Below are 21,475 nucleotides of genomic sequence, written 5' to 3'. Positions count from 1 at the left end.
AACTTCTTTCGTTCTCGACCACTATTACTTCAACAGTATAAAAAAAAACAAAAAAAAACTAAAATTTACATTAGTCACAAGAAATCTACGTATATTCCACCATCACACACAAAGATACAAAATGCCAATACAAACCTACATTTAAGTGGATGGAAAGAGTGAAAGCTACGAATTCTTTACCGACTCCCTCATATTGAAAACTTCTCGCTAGATTTCATTTCATGTGAAACTTATTTCACTCGTCGAATATGGTAAATATAGGTCTGTGGCTGTAGCTTTCTTTCTACGTCTAACTTTATGTATCATCCAGTTAATACAGTATATAGGACCAAAATTCCTGTTCACTTTATTTTCGTGTTAAATTTCTTGTATCCGCCATCAAAATATATTAAATACAATTAAAAGTACAGCTAAATTTCCTTTCACGTCAAATTTTGTGTATCTATTTCAAGAACATTATACTACATTCATTTATCTTCAGCATTCCAAGTATATACTTAACATTCTTATTAATACTATACAAAATAAAATCTCACCAACTAAAATTTAAAAAAAAAATCATTTCTTCTAATTGTATTAATCATATTATAATACTTACGTTGAATGGGGAAGCAATTGTCGTCTCTGCACTGTACTATCCCCCTTCGTAAACACAAGCAAGTTGTACAACTCCCTACGACCCACTTGTTTCCAGGGACACAGTCACGGTTCTTATACGCTGAAAATGAGCAATTATGCCTGTGAGAAGTCATAGTTCTGATTCTACAAATATTTTTATAACACTACAATTCAAAATGAGTAATATATTACTTGTGCAAAAGAACAAACCGTTTAGTATGTCTGTCAGCACAATTGTGGACACAATACAAGAAATTTGTTACAACAGTACATTATTGTTTTCTTTTCTTATTGAGTTTAATACAAATAGTCAAAAATAAACTTAAGTTTTATACAAACTTAAGTGTGATGTATAAGATTGTAATGATATGCGCATATGACGCTAGTGGGCTCTATAAAATTCTAATGGTACGCGCATGTGACGCTAGTGGGCTCTATAAGATTGTAATGATATGCGCATATGACGCCAGTGGGCTCTATAAGATTGTAATGATATGCGCATATGACGCTAGTGGGCTCTATAAGATTGTAATGATATGCGCATATAACGCTAGTGGGCTCTATAAGATTGTAATGATATGCGCATATAACGCTAGTGAGCTCTATAAGATTGTAATGGTACGCGCATATGACCCTAGTGGGCTCTATAAGATTGTAATGATATGCGCATATGACGCTAGTGGGCTCTATAAGATTGTAATGATATGCGCATATGACGCTAGTGGGCTCTATAAGATTGTAATGATATGCGCATATGGCGCTAGTGGGCTCTATAAGATTGTAATGATACTATATTCGTCCACCCGTTTCTCCTGTACTGTTCATAATAACACTTGAACAAAAGAAAAGTTTTGAATTCTTTTCTTTTGCAATAGATACTTAGAGACACTATCTTGACTGAGATTGTTAATAGTCAGTTCCTTAATATCTTCACGAATAACGCTGGTTAACTATACCCCATATTTCACACATTTATAGTTAAGCACCGTTATTCGTGTGAAATATGGGGTATAGTTAAGTTAACCACCGTTATTCGTGAAGATATTAACGGGCTGACTCTATTTAACATCCGTTAATAGCTTCACGAATAACACTAGTTAACTCTACCCCATATTTCACACATTTAAATATATGCTGAGGTAAACTTGGTAACTACTTAAGTTTCATATAATTATCCTTACTTTCCCTACCAGAATTTATTTAATTTTTCTCTTTTTATTAACGATGTTAAATATTTCTTTTTATGTCTGGAATCAACATAACCGACTTCTTTTCAAAGCATATTTTAAGTTTTCATTTCATAAAAACTAAGTTTTGTGATATATATCCGAGGAAAGGTCAAAAAGTAAATGAATTTTTGCAATTTCTCGCACTAGGGTTTGGTAACACTGCTAGTAACCAGCGATGAATTAGTATCGTTTGCAATACTTCTATGTCTGCAACGTATTGCTCTTATTCCCGCGTTAGTAGTTTGGAGTGTGGCAGACAGATAAACGTGGCAACTCCATTGCCAATCTGCACCAAGGAAGAAATAAGGGCAGTGAATGTTTGCGGAAGGTGTTAAACCTGCGAAAATAATTCGTAGAAAGCACGCGCAGTATAGTGACAGCTGTTGATCGCGAAGCAAGGTCTACGAGTGGATATAGCGTTTCAAACAGGGAAGAACTTCTTTATGGGACGAGGAAAGATCGGGCAGACCATCGAAGTCAACAACTGAGAACAATTTGAATGTTGTTGACGGTATGGTGATGGAAAGCAGACGAATCACAATGGACGAAATTGCCAAGTGATTCTCTTGGCTCCAAGCGATTTTCAAATGTTCGAACCATTGAACGAAGCGCCTAGGGAAAGAAGATTTGCAACATATGCAGAAATCATTGATGCGATGGAAAATTGGTTACAGGTACAACCGAAAAACTTTTTTTCCCGGCAGAATCAAAAGACTTGTGAAACGTTGGGAAAAGTGCGTTAAGTACATGGAGATTATGTACAAAAATTTTTGTTTCAGTTTCCTGTCATTAGAATAGATGTACCTTTTCTCAAAAGTTCCTTTACTTTTTGACTTTTCTTTGTATATCTATCTATCTATCTATCTATCTATCTATCTATATCTATCTATCTATCTATCTATCTATATATATATATATATATATATATATAAATATAAATTTTAGTATTTAATACTCAAATTTAAATTAAGTAATATTGAAATTTTAGACATTAAAAACTCATTAATGTTTAACTAGACTTAAAGGAGAAAACAACGAAGGTATAAAACTTTTAAAAAATCACGTCATTTCAGAGAAAAAATAACTTCTCATACAAATCTAAAGGGCTAAAAAAAATAAATCATAGGTGCACTATCTTCACCATTGAACTTTCATTTCTTCTAGTGTTTTTCTTCTTTCATTAAACCTTTGTTTCTTCCTACCGTTTTCTCTTCGTAAATAAACATGATTTTCCTCACTCTCGTTTTCTTTGCATCAAATATTTTCTATTTTTTTTTTCATGATAGTTATTACACTTTCGTTTTTCATTTTACTTATTCTTATCGAATCATCATTTTCTCACTTTTCATTTCTATTATCTAAACTTGGCGTTTTCTTTCCTTCGCGCTTTCAAATATTTGATTTTCTTACTTGTGCATACCTGTCAATAAATACTTTCTTTTTATTAACCTCTTTTCCTACTCATAAATCCAATTTTCTTAATTTTTCATCTCATTACAAATTCTTTGCTTTCATAATTTCTCCTTACTTTTAAATGAATTTGATGCTTTCTTATCTCTGTTATTAAATTTTAATTTCTTTAATCTTTCGTACTCATTATTAGTGCCATGAGTATTTCGATTTTCTCTTTTTCTGTTTTCTACCCCTAAAAATCCTAGATTACTACTGCGTTTTCTTATACAGTAGACTCCCGAGTATCCAGCCTAATGTGACAGAAGGGCCAGGGGCGGATCCAGGAAGGACTTCTGGGGGGGGGTTGTGATACTCCTGCTTAGAGCTACTTTTAAAGAGCTTCAAACTCTCGGATGGGTTTTATTTATTTATAAGATAAAAAAAAACTTTCCTCTTCTGGGAAGGGGCGATCGCTCCGATCACCCCCTGCATCCGCCACTGAGAAGTGCAGATCGGATAACAAAAAATCTGGGTAGGCTGGAGTTGTATGAACTAATTTCTTTATGAACATTAAGTATACTCCAAAAACAATTTACGAATACAGTACTGTACATACTGTACGGTTATAATCAGGAACAGCAGCAAGCGTACTGTATTGAGGTCCGTTACACACTGACCTGACGCACTGTTGCCAACTTACCAGTGTGAAATGTCGCTAGTTTAGTACTCTAAAGTCGCTAGAAGTCGCTAAACGCCTCCTGCCAAGTCGCTAAAAAGGTTGCTATATAATTTTACAAAGAAATTAAAATAATTTAAATATTTTTCATGTACAATGGAAGACTCGAGTATTTTTACTTTTAAAAAATGAGCATCTTGACAAAACCACTGCACTATGCGCTTTCAACAATACAAAATTAATAAATATAGCATTAAAAGTTTGCAAATACAGTACTTGAAATTTTGGATCACTTTTTCCCATTCCTTCTTATAGAGTACGATTATATTTTTTGGAGGGGTTGGGAAATTCATGTTGCTTTCGTATTGGAACAATTCACCGAACTCACCCAATGAAATTTCTGTATAATTCATATTAAGAACAACCGCAGTTAAATTAATATATAAATCACACGCACTACACTGAACCAGAAAAGCACAATGTTCTCCAACGTCACTGTCACTGTACGCACTGTGCAATGCAAGAGGTTACCAGCTATTACGCAACTACTACGACTAGTTACGGCTACGGCTAACTACTACTGCTATTACTAGTTAGATACGGGAAATTTCCGGATTTCCGAACCGCAGTGAAGAAGGGCATAATCCTCATAGCAGCGGTGAATCCAACGAAGTAAGTCGCTCATAGCAGTAGTGCAACCGAGTGTGTAAAAGTAATTATTAGTATCACAAACTGCAAAATTTGGAAACTTTAATATAAATATAGAACAAAATATTTGAATTCCTAAATGTCGCTAGATTTGTTGCTAGGTGCTAAATAAAAATTTTTGTCGCTAGACACTTCCAAAAGTCGTTAGTTCTAGCAACAAAGTCGCTAAATTGACAACCAGTGTGACTATCCCAAACGTTTCAGATATCCTCTGATCTGATTGGTCGATACAGATACGATATCACAAGACATGATCTACATGTAGCACAAGGTAAACGACAAATGGTGTCGGCTCTGGTAGCCGAGTGGGATGCTAGACCAATTTGGAACCACCTTATTACTTGGCTGGCACTCATCTGCCGTAAACCTAAACAGTATTTTACGGCGAACATTTTTGTTTTCCCTGACTATCAATGGTTTCCGCCAACTCGGAACACAACAGTTATCTGGCTCCTCGGGACTACTCTCTATTACTTGCTTCACACTAGACCTCACTGTACAGCAATTGAATATTTTGATTATTTGCAACGTTCCCGGTGGAAACTACGGCGTCGGGTGGAGGAAAACAAATATTTCGCGAATTTTTTACATGTCATATTTGATTAGTAATTTTTTTTTTCCTAGCAGTGTGAACATACAAGTACAACGTCTTGACTCTTTGTATTTACATATATTTCTCATGTATAGATTCTAGTTTCATAATTATGTACTGTTTTAACACCCATGGTTCTTATGTAGTATTGTAACCTGGACTTTGTATTTCAGACAGTGTTGGGCAAATTTCAATTGAATTAACAATTAACAATTAATCTGTAAATTTAATTGTTAATTGCAATTAACAATTGAAATAAGTAATGGTTAATTGTTAATTGCAGTTGGCCATTAAAAAAGGAGAATCAATTGCAATTGATCAATTGATTGAAAGTAATTGCAGTGGAAAGTAATTGCAATTGAATTCTGTAATTCAATTGCAATTGAAATTAATTGGCAATTGATTCAATTGCAATTGATTTCCACAGCAATTACTTTCAATTGATTGATCAATTGCAATTGATTTTCACTGATTAATTTTCAACACTGTAGTTCAGAGAGGGCGTGGGGCAATGAAAACTTTAGCCACGACCAATTGACTCACCACCCGTCGTGACCCACGACCCACCGTGACCCACTCTGACCCACCACCCACCATAAACCACTCTTACCCACTGCGACCCACAGACCCACCAAAACCCATTGTCATCAACTCTGACCTATGATTCACGCCCTTTTCTCTACTGACTAAAGAGTTTAAACTTGTAATAAAACAAGCCTATAAAATTATCACTCATCGGAGTTTGAATTTTTACGATCAATAGCTCAAGCACCGCACTAATACAATAACGGCGGATCTCACTTTTCTAATATAAATAAAATAGAGTTTGTTCGTGTGTCTATCTGTCTATCTTTATGCGACCTGTGGACGAGACGAGTGGACCGAAACTTTTCAAAATTTGGTCACGGGTAGCTTGGTCTAGGCCCCAGACCAAGACGAAGAGCTTTTTTTTAAATTCCTTACTAGGGGGTCTCCAGGGGACGTTTACCGGTACCGGCCTGGGGACCAGACAAGTCGACCGAGAGTTACCAAATTTTGGTCAAAGATACCTTGGTCCAGGTCCCACACTAAGGCAAAGCTTTTTCGAAAAAATTCGAACAAGGGGGTCTCAGGGGTGCGTTTACTGGGACATGTAAAAGTAGTAGAAAATGACCGATATCAGTGTCGATTTCATAGTTTTCGCGGTCGCTGAGATCAATGGTGAAACTCCGATCGCATTAACTTCCAAATTCACCGTATCCGGCTACGGGCCGTGGGTCAATGGGGGGGAGGGGAATGCCGAAACGTACAAGTAATCCAAAATGCCGATATTAGTGTCAAATCCATAGTTTTCGCGGTTGCTGATATCAATGGTGACACTACAACTAGCGATGACTTTCAAATTCATCCACCGTTGTATGCGGGCCTTGGGTCACCAGAGGGGGAAATTCCGAGACATGTAAAAAAAATAATCGAAAATGACCGATATTAATGTCAAATTCATAGTTTTCGGTGTAGCTGAGCTCATTGGTGAAACTCAAGACCGCGTTTACTTTCACATTTAGCCCCTATCAGATAAGAAACGGGGGCATTATAACGGGAATCACGAGACATGTAAAAATAATCCATAATGACCGATGTCAAATCCGTAGTTTTCGCGGTGGCTGAGATCAATGGTGATACTTTCATTAGCGATGATTTTCAAATTTAGCCACCATTGTATGCGGGCCGGGAGTCACCGGGGGTGGGGAATTGCGAGACATGTAAAAATAATGGAAAGTGACCGATATTAGTGTCAAATCCATAGTTTTCGCTGTCGCTGAGATGAATGGTGATACTTCCACAGGCGTTGACTTCCAAATACAGCCCCCATCGGCTGCGGGCCAGAGGCATTGTTTTTTTTTTTTTTTCAAAATTGGAACCAGAGGATTATAGGGACTTTTACCGGCATATGTAAAAAGTAGTAGAAAATGGCAGATATTAGTGTCACATTCATAGTTTTCGCGGTATTAGTTGGGGGTTGGTGGGGGCCAGAGGAGATTTTTTCACAATACGAACCAAGGGGGTCTGAGGGGGCGTTCACCGGGACATGTAAAAGTACTAGAATTTGTGTCGAATCCATATTTATCGGGGTTGCTCAGACTTATAGTGACACCTCCGATAGTGTTTACGTTCAAATTCAGCCCCCATCGGCCTTCCCAATGAAAACACAAATATGGCGGAACAAGTTAATGCTGTTCCGTCAGGAACGATTTCGAGGTCGTTTCCTTCACATCGTCTTGTGCGTGTTTTCTACCGTTTTGTAAGCCTATTTCCACGTTTTGTGATTCAATGGTAGTGGGTCAAAATGGGAATTCAATGTGGGAAGAAAACTGATCCACTCTCCCACCAGTATCGAATTTCAAGGTCGCTTTTTTCGCATTGTTTAGTGCATATTTATACCGTTTCTGCGCATACTTTCACGTTTTGTAGGCAAACGAAAGTGGGTCAAAGGCGACCTACAAATATGGCAGAGAAAGACATATTTATTCCACTTTCAAGGTCCATTTTGACCCTCTCCCACTGATGCACAAAGCGACACAAATCATGTATAAAAAATGTGAAGGAAACGACCTCATTTGATGGTGACGGAACAGCATTAAGTTATTCCGCTATACTTGTAGGCCATTTTGACCCATTTTTGTTGTCGCACTAAAGTGGAAATAGAAGCACTAAAGTGGAAATAGGAGCACAAAACGGTACAAAGCAGGCACTGTACGATGCGAAAGAAACGACCCCCAAATTCGATAGTGGCGGAACAATGGCTCTATTTTCTCACACATTGATGGACCATTTTGACGCATTTCTGGTGATGCTCAAAACGTGGAAGTAGGCGAACAGAACGGTACAAAATACACACTAAATGATGCGAAAGAACCAACCCCGAAATTCGATAGTGGCGGAATAGTGAGCCATTTAACTCCCACTTTAAAGGCCCGTTTAACTCACTTCCGGTGACGCACAAGACGAGGAAGTAGGCACAGAAAACTTTTTAAAAAATAATCACTAAACGATGCGAAGGAAACGACCTAGAAATTCGACAGTGTCGGAACAATGGGTCATTTTGGTCACACTTTGGAGGTCCATTTTCACACACTTCTGGTAACGCGCAAAACGTGAAAATAAGGGCACGAAACATTCACTAGTCGACGCGAAAGGAAGGACCACGAAATTCGGTAGGTATAGTGGCGGAGCAGTGGGTCATTTTCGTCCCACCTTCGAGGCCCATTTTGACCGTCTTCCAGTGACGCACAAAACGTCGAAATACGCGCACAAAAGAGTATGCGATGTGAAATTAACGACCTCGAAATTCGATAGTAGCGGAACTCTTGGTCATTTTCGTCCCATCTTGGAAGCCCATTTTGACCCACTTCAGGTGACGCATAAAACGTGGAAATAAGGGCACGAAACGGCACGAAAATCCACTAGTCGATGCAAAAGGAAGGATATCGAAATTCAGTAGTGGCGGAACTCTTGGTCATTTTCATCCCACCTTCGAGACCCATTTTGACCGTCTTCCAGTGACGCACAAAACGTCGAAATAGGCGCACAAAAGGGTACGCGATGTGAAATTAACGAACTCGAAATTCGATAGTGGCGGAACAGTGGGTCATTTTCGTCCTATCTTGGAAGACCATTTTGACCCACTTCTGGTGACGCACGAAGCGTGGAAATGGGGGCACGAAACAACACGAAAATTCAGTAGTCGATACGAAAGGAAGGACCTCGAAATTCGGTAGTGGCGGAGCAGTGGGTCATTTTCGTCCCACCTTCGAGGCCCATTTTGACCATCTTCCAGTGACGCACAAAACGTCGAAATAGACGTACAAAAGGGTACGCGATGTGAAATTAACGACCTCGAGATTTAATAGTGGCGGAACTCTTGATCGTTTTTGTCCCACGTTGGGGACTCATTTTAACCCACATCCCACGACGTACAAAACGGAAGTAGACGAACAAAACGGCACAAAACGATGTGAAGGAAACGATCTCGAAATTCATTGGTGGCGGAAGAGCAACAACTTGTTCCGCCATATTTGTAGGCCCATTTTGACCCACTTCCGGTGATGCACAAAATGTGGGAATAGGCGCATAAAGCGACACAAAACACGCACAAAAGATGCAAAACAAAGTACCTTGAAATTCGTTGGTGGCGGAACAAGTTAATGACGCCGTGAGCACCAATATAGGTATATACTGTAGTTCTTACCAGTTGGCGCGGTGGGTCAGTGGTAGAGCGTTCACCTCCGGTGCTTGAGGTCCCTGGTTCGATCCCAGCTCGCGCAGTTTGTACTTTGTGGTGGACAAACACCGTGCTCGTGGATTTTCTCGGGGTTCTCCCGTTTCCTCCCACTTTCTTCATTTCATTCATTTCCTATCATCACCGTCTCCTTTAGTCTAACCGGCATAATCGTGGGACGTAAAACTAAAGATTTTATATCATTTTTTGTAATTCTTACCATCAAGGCAGAGAACTGCACGGTCCAATTTTTTAGCCAAAGTAAAAGCCCAACCTGAATAGTGATGTCAACCGACTCGGATCGGTTCAACTGAGCGTACAGCTTGAACTGGCTTGGTTGGGATTACCCATCGACTGGGCTCAATTGAGCCAATGGCTTGAACCGGCTCCGTTGAAACGAGTCCATAGGCTGGGTTCGAGTCAGCTTAACTGAGTCGATGGCTCGAACCGGCTCGGTTGGGGTAAGCAATCAGCTCGGTTCGGCTCGGCTCGTGTGAGCATCGGCTCGAGCTGGCTCGGTTGGATGAGCTGTTGGCTCGGCTCACTTCTCGGTTCGGCTCGATAAGTGAATAAGCTGTGAGCGAGCCGCTTGAGCTGTTGACAACCCTAAACCCGGGTCGAGCAGTTTTGAACATATTTGGCTGGAGTCCCATAACTTTTAATAATTTTTGGCTCGAGCCCAAATACTTGCTCCTCCTGAACTCAAACCAAGAACCTCGTGACCAATGTCCTTGCCTCCTGAAGATTTCTTGACGACCGAGATCGACAGTCAACTAATTTTTAGTATTCCGATACAAACCGCCTATATTCCATGTTTATACAGGTACACGGTGTTATAATGATAATTAATTATAGTAGTAGTAGTAGTATCATTGATAATTATATTGTCTATGTATGATACTTGAAGATAGTAACACAAAGAATTTAACTCGAATTGGCTCGACTCGACTGGAAACTAGATCCGAATTCGAGTCGAGTTGGGGGAAATTTTTCGAGCCGATATCTCAAGTCGAGCTCAAAGATGTCTGCTTCGAGTCGAGTCGAGTTTTAAAGAAAACTCGCTCGAACTCGTTGGTGCCCATTCCTATTGTATGCATGACGGGCATATAGAGTTCTTTCGAGGGGGATAGAACCATAAACATAATATATTTTAAAAAATACCCGGCTTTCTTCCCATGGGGGGGGGGAAGGATGGTAGGTATCCAGCATTTCTTATAAGTACCTTATTTGAAATATGTAAAACAGTAACAAGTGGACAACACAATACACACACATCTTCTTAGCTGCAATCAGTTTTAATTGCTGATTTCAATTGCAATTAACAATTACAATTAACAATTACAAGTTTCAATTGTCAATTGCAATTAACAATTAAATGTTTCAATTGCACCTTTTGCAATTGACAATTAACAATTAAAAGTTTCAATTGCCTGGTGACCAATTAACAATTAACAATTGACGAAAATTTAATTGCAAATTTTATGATTGAATTCAATTGCAATTGAATTAATTGTCAATTACAAATTGAAATCAATTGCAATTGAAATCAATTGCAATTGATTTTCAAAGCAATTACTTTCAATTGATTGATCAATTGCAATTGATTTCAATTGATTTTGCCCAACACTGATTTCAGAACATCATAAAAATAAAAAAAAAGTGGGCTAACGCTAAAAAAAAAGTGGGCTAGTGGAACATGCTAGTAAAGAAAATGTTTTTGGCGTGGGTTCAAATCCTGCCTAGGGACAGTTTTTTTTACTGCTTTTAAAAATTTTGATAACACTTCTTTCGTTAAAATAAGATTAAAAATAATATTCAAAAAGTGATTTAACGATCATTTTTTTTAAAAAAAATCATTAAACTTCTTTCATTAAAATAAGTTTGCCCTTGTACTATATAGATCCACAGCTAATGTAGTAGAAGTTGTAGTAGTAGTAGTAGTATTAGTAGGAACGGGTTAGAAGCCCTGCAGGGGTTGTTTGGGTTCTGTTCTCGACATCAAATTGGCAAGAATGCTGAAACGTTTGGGATCGGCAAAAATGCCTCAGGCTTCGAATGTCTTGGCAATGTTGCCAATGCAACGCCTTGCCTTCTTCATTTAATTACGATAAAAGAAAACTAGAACGGATACTACGGAGGCCGCATAGTCGCGAGCCGGATACACGTAAGACCATCATCTCAATACTCTTCATAATAAGTATAATGTTTATGTGGTTATGAATCCTAACATTAATTTTAGTGCAATTGATTATATAACTATAACAGGAAACAAGAGACTATATGAATACAATATTCTTACATTGTATTTTTGAGCTCTTATTGAACAACTTTACTACAATATGTCAATGTTTTGGTATAGGACGGGATTACTACAGATACATAAAATTTACGTACACAGATTTTCTATAGTTACTATCGAAATGCAAAATGGACTCGAAGACAAAGAAAATGGTGGACGCGCGGACAAGCGTAAAAACAAGGAAACAAATAAAGCGCTAGCGTACACATTCTTCCACTATGCCATCACAGAGTGAACTAACCACCGGAAGCAGTGCTGATGGCAGAAGCGTATTCAGTTGTGAGGAGAGAGTGGTAAGCAAAAACATGACCACATGTATATTTTACGTACGTTAGCAATCTATTATTAAACTTTGCAAGTGTTAAAAATTGCGTTGTAGTTAAATAGATGAATAAATAGAATGATTCTGACTGCTTACCACTGTCTTCTACTGGCATTGCAGCACCAGTGTGACTTAACATCCTGACTCCAATAGGATTTGGTGGTTCATTCGTTGGTGGATTAGGCGCTACTTGACTTTCAGCTGTCTGAATTTCACCATTAGGCGTAATTGGAACAGGAGGTCTTTGAGGTAAATTGTCACTTGGAGACTCTAACCTTGCATTGTTGTTTTCAGCTTCCGGAGTGGAAATACTCCCATTTTCTGGAACAGAACCTCCTTGTTCCACAGTAACACTTGCAGAAGCAGAAGCTGATGCTGAAGGAGCTTAAATAAAAAGAAGGAATAATTAATGTCTAATATAACGTCGCACATGATTTGATAGTTAGTAGGTAGTCAAAATTTTATCTTGCATCGTCCATCCTTCTCTACCACCCAAATCAATTAGTTTTGAATTTCACACACTCTAAAAATCCTTCCATGTGTTAAAATTGTGTCAGATATTTCACTAATAGGGTGAGCTTACGGAAAGTATCCTGCACTTTGTGTTAAAAAGGTGCCACTCGGGTATGTTGTTCCCCTGATCCAACTAAGCAAGAATCAAAATGACCCCATTCCGACAGGTGGCCAGAATCCAATATGGCGGCTATCAAAAATGGCCGCCTCTACGAATTCATAGTGTTGGTTTTAGAGGCTTATGGCTTATATCTCCGTAACTAATAGTCCAATCTTCACGATTCAAAAACTAAACGACGTAGAAGATAACAGGGTCTAATAAATTAGCAAACGTTTTTACCTAACACTGAAATTAACACCTACAGACATTATTTAATTTGAAACTTTGCATTTCTTATGATAGAGTTTACTCATATTTTTTTTGTAAAACAACAAATAAACGGCTGGAATTATAAAAATGATGTTGCATAACGTTTTAAAGAGTGTTAAATTATCTTTCGTTTGGTGTATATTTCATTCAGATTGGTTAATAAACAACGAAGTTATGACAATTTAAAGATTCACGTTGAGTCGATTGATTTTCCCAAATTTCGAACGAGAGTTCATTTACCGTAATAAAACATCACTGATGGATGCTGCATTGTACGAAACAAATCATTCTCTTGTTATGTGTTCTTCATAAGTCCCACTTTCACCAGAAGCACAAAGTAGCCTGACCAAGCCCAGTTATGAGTCCAATATGGCGGCCATTAATTATGATCCATAAAGATTAGTTTCTTTCGAAATATTGACCTGAGTATCTAGATTTGTAAACGAATGCGGACAAAGTAATATCCCCTATTCTGTTACTATTCACTTTTACACATTAATCAAGTTTAAGAAATTACGTGCGTAGCGTCACGATAGAAAAGTTTTATGGTTTCTTCTGAATTGAAAGAGAACTGCACAGGAAGACTAAGAAATAAATTCATGTTTTTAAACCATAGACATTGGCTTTATATCCTTTACAATATTATAAGGAAATTACATAAAGCAATATATTGTTATAAAATAGAAAGTAAATAATTTCTTTATTGTAAGAACAGAAACACAACATATTTGGATTTTCTACGTGTATAAACAGTTTTATAATTTCGACGAATAGTTAATATTACTTTGTGTACAAGCTATTCTGTAATCATACATTTACGTTTATCTATTTATTGGTACGTTTCCAACGTGGTGTAAATTTACCGTGTATCAACTGAATTTTCAAAAATAATGAGTGCTACTTACATGAAAGTTTTATTGGTCTAGATTTTCGTTTTCAGTTTCCATCACCTTTCCACATGTCATCGTACACACAGAACAAAAGAAAGCAGCACGGGACGCTTGCACTTCTACAACGACATCGTGTGGTACATGTCTTGCAGGCACATTTTAAAAAGACTTTCCTACATGCTTCGTATACAACTGGAATGGAAGTCCATATTGAAGAAAGTTCACTTCCATTGTCAGTCCATTCCCAGTTTGCTGTTGAAGGAATATGTGTTGTCTTCTTTATTGTCTGGCCCCAGATTTGTCCAGCTTGATATGCTGCACACTTGGTGTGAAGAAGCAAGGCGTCACAAGCTGGAGGAAGCGCTGTAAGAGGTCTGCCCTTTTCGAGAAAGATTTCTCGCCGGGGTTCATTAACTTTAAATTTTTCACTTGTTTTTGAATATAATAGGACAACATATGGTTGCAGTGAATTAAAACAATCTTCGCTTATGTTGATTACAGGGTGTGAAATTTTTAGGAAATCTGTGGTAACCTCTGGATACAAAAGTCATGTTTTCCATGCTTATAATTTTCCATGTCCGAGAAAGTATGATACTGTAAACGAGTGGAAGCCTCGTAACGCAGTTGATTTTTCTTTTCCTAATGCTTTTGACCTCCCCGATAAACGCCACCTTTACGAAGACACTTATGTGTCGGGTGGGGAGAATTGCGTGCTACAGTGAAATTTAGAGCTGTGTTGGTGGTAGTCACTGCCACAAGGGCCACCCCTACCGAATTGGTCTAAACGGGGTAACCAAGCGAAGAGTGTTCTGGGAGAAGGCAGCAGTTCTCCAGTAGCCAAATTGGTGGAAATTATAGTGATTGGTACGGCAACTTGGACATTAGTCCCAGGCGTGGTCAGAGTGACTTTAACGTCTGGGATACTGCGGGGTGGAAGGCAACGGGAAACCACCACTCTATTTTCCCTAGTTTGCTGGCAGCAAAAAGAGAACATATGAACAATGGTCTTTCGCAGGTCAAAATGTAGTTCCGGAGGTAAAATATCCCCCCATTCGGATCTCCGGGAGAGGGATGGCTTGGGAAGAACCATTGGACGAGAAAGTAATAATGGAGGGAAGACAGACAGAGAAAGAAAGACAGGGAAGAGCAAAAGGTTTAGGATAGGGACATGGAACGTACGTACTATGATACAAGAAGGAAAATTAGAAAATCTTAAAGAAGAAATGAAACAAAATAATTTAGATTTGGTAGGCGTTTATGAAGTTAGATGGGAAGATAATGGGGTTTTGACCAGCAAAAGATATAGAATGTTTTACTCAGGTAATGAAAAGGGCGGTCATAATGGCGTAGGAATAATTCTTGGAAAGCGCTTAAAGGAGAAGGTAGTGAAAATAGAATTTATTGATGATAGAGTTATGATGTTAAGACTTAAAATGAAAACGAAGGATCTAGTGGTGATACAGACATATGCACCGACGACGTCGCGTGCAACTGAAGAAGTAGAGGAAAATTATGAGAAAATAGAAGAAATTATAGATAGGAGAAGAAGGGTGCATGTATAATTCTAATGGGAGATTTCAATGCAGTTGTGGGAAAAAAACAGGAAGGTAGTATCGTAGGCAAATATGGTTTAGGTGAAAGAAATGAAAGGGGAGAGGTACTGATGAATTTCTGTAGACAGAATTCACTAGTAATTGGGAACACTTGGTTCAATCAGCACAAGAGAAGAAAATATACATGGAAATCACCAATAGACGGCGGAAGATATCAAATAGACTATCTTATGATTCAGGACAGATATCGGAATAGCTTAAAGAACGTGAAGACCCTTCCCGAGGCTGATAGTTTCTCTGATCATTATCTTGTGCTGGCCGAAGTAGATATTCAACTGAAAAATGTAGGCAGAAGAAAAGTAGGTAACAAAGTGTTGAATACTGAGAAGTTGAAAAACGAGGAAATAAGAAATCTTCTCGTTGAAAAATTCGAAGAACAATGTTCAAACGAGGAAAGGATAGGCGAAGGTAGTGACGCACGGTGGGAACATATTAAACGTTGCTTACAGCAGGCAGCAGAAGAAGCAGTAGGTTACCGCGAACACAAAACTGCTAAGAAACCATGGGTTACAGAGCAGATGTTGCAGAAAATGAGGGATAGGAAGATGTGGAAACAGGTTGATACAGAAGAGGGCAGAAAGATGTACAGAAAGTTAAATAATGAATTGCGAAGAGAAACGCACAGAGCGAGGGAAGAGTTTTGCAAAAGAAAATGCGAGGACATAGAAGAATTAGAAAGAGTTGGGAAATATGAGGAAATGTACAAGGCGGTGAAATCTATGGAATTTCGGAGGAAACAAGGGGGTATTATGATGGCAGTAGAAAATAAGAATGGGAAGGTAGTCAGCGAGAGAAATGAGGTCATAGGAAGGTGGAAAGAATACGTTGAAGACTTATATGAGAATAGGGATAGACCATGTACCCTAAATATTGAAGTAGAAAATGAAGTAGAAGAGGATGATAAAGGATTTAGTATTCTTCGGGATGAGTTTGAAAAGGCTATATCCGAGATTAGGAATAGATAGCATACCAATCGAATTCCTTAAAAATATAGGAGAGAAGAAAAAGAAAGAATTGTTGCGACTATGCAATGAAATATATGAAACAGGAGAATGGCCAAAAGACTTTCTGAAAACGATCATGATACCGATGGCTAAGAAATCGAACCCAAAGTGATGTGAGGACTATAGAACTATTAGTCTCATATCTCATGCAGCTAAAATTCTGCTCCGAATACTGAACAGAAGGTTATATGAAAGAACAAATAAAAGATGTTGAGGAGGAGCAGTTCGGGTTCAGAAGAGGCAAGGGCACAAAAGATGCAATTGGATTATTAAGGGCAATCGGTGAAAGATTTATAGAAAAAGGGAAAGAGGTGTATGCTGTATTTATTGATCTAGACAAGGCTTTTGACCGCGTGAATTGGGAATTGTTGTTGGGAGTTCTAATGAAGATAGGGTTGGAATGGAAAGATAGAAGACTCATAAGACTTATACATGAACCAACAAGTAAATGTGAGGATAGGGGAAGAAATGACGGAAGAGAGTGCAATTGGCAGGGGAGTTCGACAAGGATGCTGCCTCTCGCCAACACTATTTAATATCTATCTAGAAGATATAGTAAAAAAGAGCCTACATGATGATGATGGTATTTAGGTAGGAGGTACAATGATTAGATGCATAAGATTTGCAGACGATATGGCGCTTCTTGCAGAATCTGAAAAGAAAATCAATAAAATGTTAGAAAAATTGAGAAAGGACTTTGAAGAATATGACATGAAAATAAATGTCAGAAAGACAAAAGACATGGTGATACGAACGAAGGGATCTGTGTCAAATATAAAAGTAGGAGGGGAGAAAATAGAATAAGTGAATAGTTTTCGATACCTGGGTAGTATTCTTAGTAATAACATGAAGTGCGAACGTGAAATAAAAGCAAGGATAGGAATGGCGAAATAAGCCTTTAGGAGGAAGAAAAGTCTGTTTTGTGGGACCTTGAATAAAGAGTTGAGAAAAAGACTCATAAAATGCTTCGTGTGGAGTGTTGTACTGCATGGAGCGGAAACGTGGACATTACGTAAAGCTAACGAAAATCGACTGGAAGCCTTCGAAATGTGGGTGTGGAGAAGAATGGAAAGAATCAGTTGAGTCGAGCGAAAAACGAATGAGAGAGTATTAGAAATGGTGGGTGAGAAAAGAGCACTGTAGATAGTATTAGGAAGAGGAAGAGAAACTGGTTGGGACATTGCCTAAGAAGAGATTGTATGATGAGGGACGTCCTAGAAGGTATGGAGGCGGGAAAGAGAGGAAGGGGGCGAAGAAGACTACAGTTAATGGATGATATTAAAACAGAAAGATCATACGCTAAGACGAAGAGGTTAGCGGAGGACCGTGGAGCATGAAAGCTTCTCAGCTGCGGCAAGTGACCTGCCAATGAAGGCAGAATACCTATGATGATGAATGCTTTTGAAATATGATGAAGTGGGAGAAATGAATGATATTTCTTGCTGCCGAAAGATATCAATAATTCTTCTAGATCGTTTCACTCAAAGTCGTAGAAAAACGACACAACAAGTATTACAACTCCGTGTCTACTGTACGGATAACTATCTTCTTGTGTCCATTTAATGTTGCATCAAAGCAATGTAACATGATCCTACTATCAGCTTCTTCTAAATGATTTCCTGATGATTTGTTTGAAAATGTTAAAAGATTTCTTGAAGTTTCTATCTGATTGCTCGTTGCTAGCTTAACGTTACTTCCTCCCTTTTCACACATAGACTTTCCAAGAAAAAGGAACAGTTATTCTTTATTTTCGTCATTACGAAGGAAATCGTTCCACTTCCTAGGAATTGGTGTAGTTGGTGCTACTTTTGTCCTTGTTTCAACACCCCTGCTTTCTCTTGTGGAAGATTTTATGCTCTTTGAACCCCTGCTCTATCCCATATCAGATCCCCTCGCTTTGCATGGAATGTGTCTGCTTCTCTTTGAACATATATGAAGATATTATACCGAAAATAATTGCAGAATGTTTCTACTGATGCTAGTTACTTTCAATACAGTCAGCGGTTCCTGGTGTTCCTACATCTGACTTGCATAAAATTTATACCCAACCACTTCCATCTAACCATTTTCCTATAAGACGCAGGAAGACTTGTTCGATGTGTAATCCTCCCAGCATTAGAATTTGATGATCTTCGCCATATAACTCTGGCCAATTCCATTGAATTGGTTTTCCCAAGGCAAATAGTGGTTGATCCATTACAAGAGCCGGAACCTGTCCTTTGTTGAGTTTGTCTGTAAGTTCTCGTACAACGTTCATTCCGTGCCGTATCATATCAACAGATTTAGAGTTTTCCTTAAACAACGGAAGCAGGCAGCATATACTTGGCATTTGCAGAGTTTTCAGTTTTCGAGGCATGATGTACAGACCAAGTGCAAGTAGTGTCATTTTTAAGCATGCTTCAAGCCAACACTCCTCGTTTTTTTTTTTTTTTTTTTTTTCCTGCAAAAGTGGAAGCAGAGAAGTACACTTTTACAGGTCAAGAAAATAACTTATAGGTTCATGCCTCTACTTAAAAGAGGATCTTTCTATTCTTGTGGGCAGCAGCAAACTTATCAGCAACTTCTTCAAAATCTAACGATTTAGCAATTTTTTTTTTCAATATAAAGTAACCCTAAGTTTTTCAACCTATCATCAGTCATTGAATTGCCTATATGTATTTGATGTTTTCAAAGATTAGAATGACCTTCACATGTAGCATTAGAAACTGATATAGTGACAGAGATGATATCTAGCTTGTGGGTTTCTAGGAATGCGCTTTTGTAGACGCAAAGGTCAACGTAATTAATAAAGAAATTAACTTTGGTTTTCTCTCGTCTTCATACAATTTAATTGTGTTTGGGATGATTTTGAGTTCACATTTGAATATTTCCAGATCACTTCCATAATACTGGACCATAGGCTCCACAATGTTGTAATTAATAAAGTTTTCACCTTTTGGATGCGGAATGGTAATTCATCTAATGATTTTGCTACATGATTCAAAACGTTTTTCCGTCTCAGTGATTGTCTTATCAATAGTAGGCAGGAAAATGTCTCTTAGTATATTATCTTTAGAAGATTCGTTTTCTCCCTCCAATGAAGGAAGAGATTCACCAAAATGAATTTGTGATATTTCGATGGCAAACGTCTAGTTCGTTTCCACGAGGAACCCCTCTATTCTATCTCTTTCTCACTCTGGAATTTCAAGACCACTTTTTTTTTTTTCATATCCACAATTATTCTTGATAAATCTGATCGAATGGTTTGTTGAGAGTCATATTCTCCAGACCTCACTTTGACAACGTTTGCACTAGAGAATCCATAAAAATCAAATCTTCCGACATGTCTGCATCTGCTTAAGATAAGGCGAATCTCAAAGTTACAGCATGGTAGCAGTCATCTCAAATTTTCCCAGTCCGAAAACATTCCCTCTCGTGCAGATCACACTAATTTGCCGGATGGAATGATGGAAATAAATAAATATCACAAGTTCCAGATTTGGTTTGATACTGCACAATAATAGAAATAGTTGTTTGGTAGACAAACTGTATTAATATTAATATTAATATTAATAAATAATAATAATAATAATAATAATAATAATAATAATAATAATAATAATAATAATAATAATAATAATAATAATAATAATAATAATAATAATAATAATAAAGTAAAAGTGATGTATAATCCGCGGCAAAAAACCTGCAACATGAGCATATAAGTTTATTGTGAAATGACGAAGTCTTTTGCTCCAAAATAATTTTGCACGGGAGGAGGCCGAGGTTTATTCTGGCGTGATTCGTTCCACTTAGACGTTATGTTCATTCCCTGTGCTGTTAGGCGTAGTTTCACAATAAACTTACATCCTCATGTTGCAGGTTTTTTGCCGCGAATTGTACAAGGACAAAAGTGCTTACGAGACAAACGTCGCACAGAAGCAGGAACTGAACTCTAACAGGACACTGATTTACCGTTCCAGCCATTTTAAATTATAAGCCTTGCTCTTAAAGCTTAAGTTTCACTTTAAAGTAAACTGCCAATAATTATCATGTATTCTTAATATTTCAGGAAAATGTCCCGATTTCACGCTCTAAAAATATGGTACCCTAATCAGTGATGAAACTAGACATTTGATACCCAGGGCAAATTTTGCGATTAGTATCCCTGTCATCTACATCTACACCAATAAACACTCATATTAGTTTGCTGGCGCCCGGGCAACTGCCCCGGTTCCAGGATCTTGTTTTGATCTGGCCGTAGTTCAATTACTTTTGATTACTTTTACCCTTGGGCTCTAAAACTGAGTAATGAATGTGCCTTTACTTTATTAAGATGATGAAGTGAGCACTGAAGCAAAAGGAGGAAATGTGTTTTTCTTTTCCTAATATCAGTGTCAGAACAGACATTTCAATCGGGACTCCTTACAGCAAAAGAAGTATACGTGGCTTCTATCTTTCCCTCGTTTATTCACCTTCACTAGTTTCTAGAATTTGATGTGAATTCATGTACACAAACACTTCACATCCACACCGAATGGTTAAAGCTCAGAGGTAGAACATCAGCTTAAGATTCGGAAGGTGGTGTGATTGATCCCTCTTGGATAAATATTTCAACTGATGAGATTACCATGATTCTTACTTGGTGTCACTCAGGAAATTTTTATGAACCTACTTACTTGTTTCCCTCATTTCTATCCTCTGAGTCTCGGATGTTTCAAAACCTTAAAATAAATTCAAATATAGTTGAAATAACGCTACTACCCTGTAGTTGATGCTAAATTAATATTGTTAGTTTTGAGATTAGATTTGAAGAAGGGGCATTAATTAGTATATCCAGTTGAAAATTCATGTAACCACTAATTTAATGTTCTTCATAATTCCTACAATGTAATTTTCTCACAAATGCTTAATGCTTAATTTTCTCAGAAATGCATATTTTGACGGAGAACTAATATAAATCTGTGATAAAAATGCATATTCACTGAACCGGGCTGGGTCAGGCTGTCTTG

General features: G+C 37.9%; 1 protein-coding gene across 1 annotated transcript in view; it reads right to left on the bottom strand.

Moving 5' to 3' along the window:
- LOC145683694 (uncharacterized) overlaps window positions 1-21,475 on the bottom strand; it is a 110,486-nt gene that overhangs the window by 28,096 nt on the left and 60,915 nt on the right. The window contains exons 15-16 of the mRNA XM_081755065.1: window positions 12,191-12,478; window positions 599-718 (exon numbers count right to left, since the gene is read on the bottom strand). Coding sequence (XP_081611191.1) covers window positions 599-718; window positions 12,191-12,478 — 408 coding nt within the window. The remainder of the gene's footprint in view (window positions 1-598; window positions 719-12,190; window positions 12,479-21,475) is intronic.

Source organism: Thermobia domestica, chromosome 4, assembly GCF_964235325.1.
Source record: "Thermobia domestica chromosome 4, izTheDome1.hap1.1, whole genome shotgun sequence".
Lineage (NCBI taxonomy): Eukaryota > Metazoa > Arthropoda > Insecta > Zygentoma > Lepismatidae > Thermobia > Thermobia domestica.
Note: the sequence above shows the minus strand (reverse complement) of the source record. Positions and strands in the feature narration are given on the sequence as shown.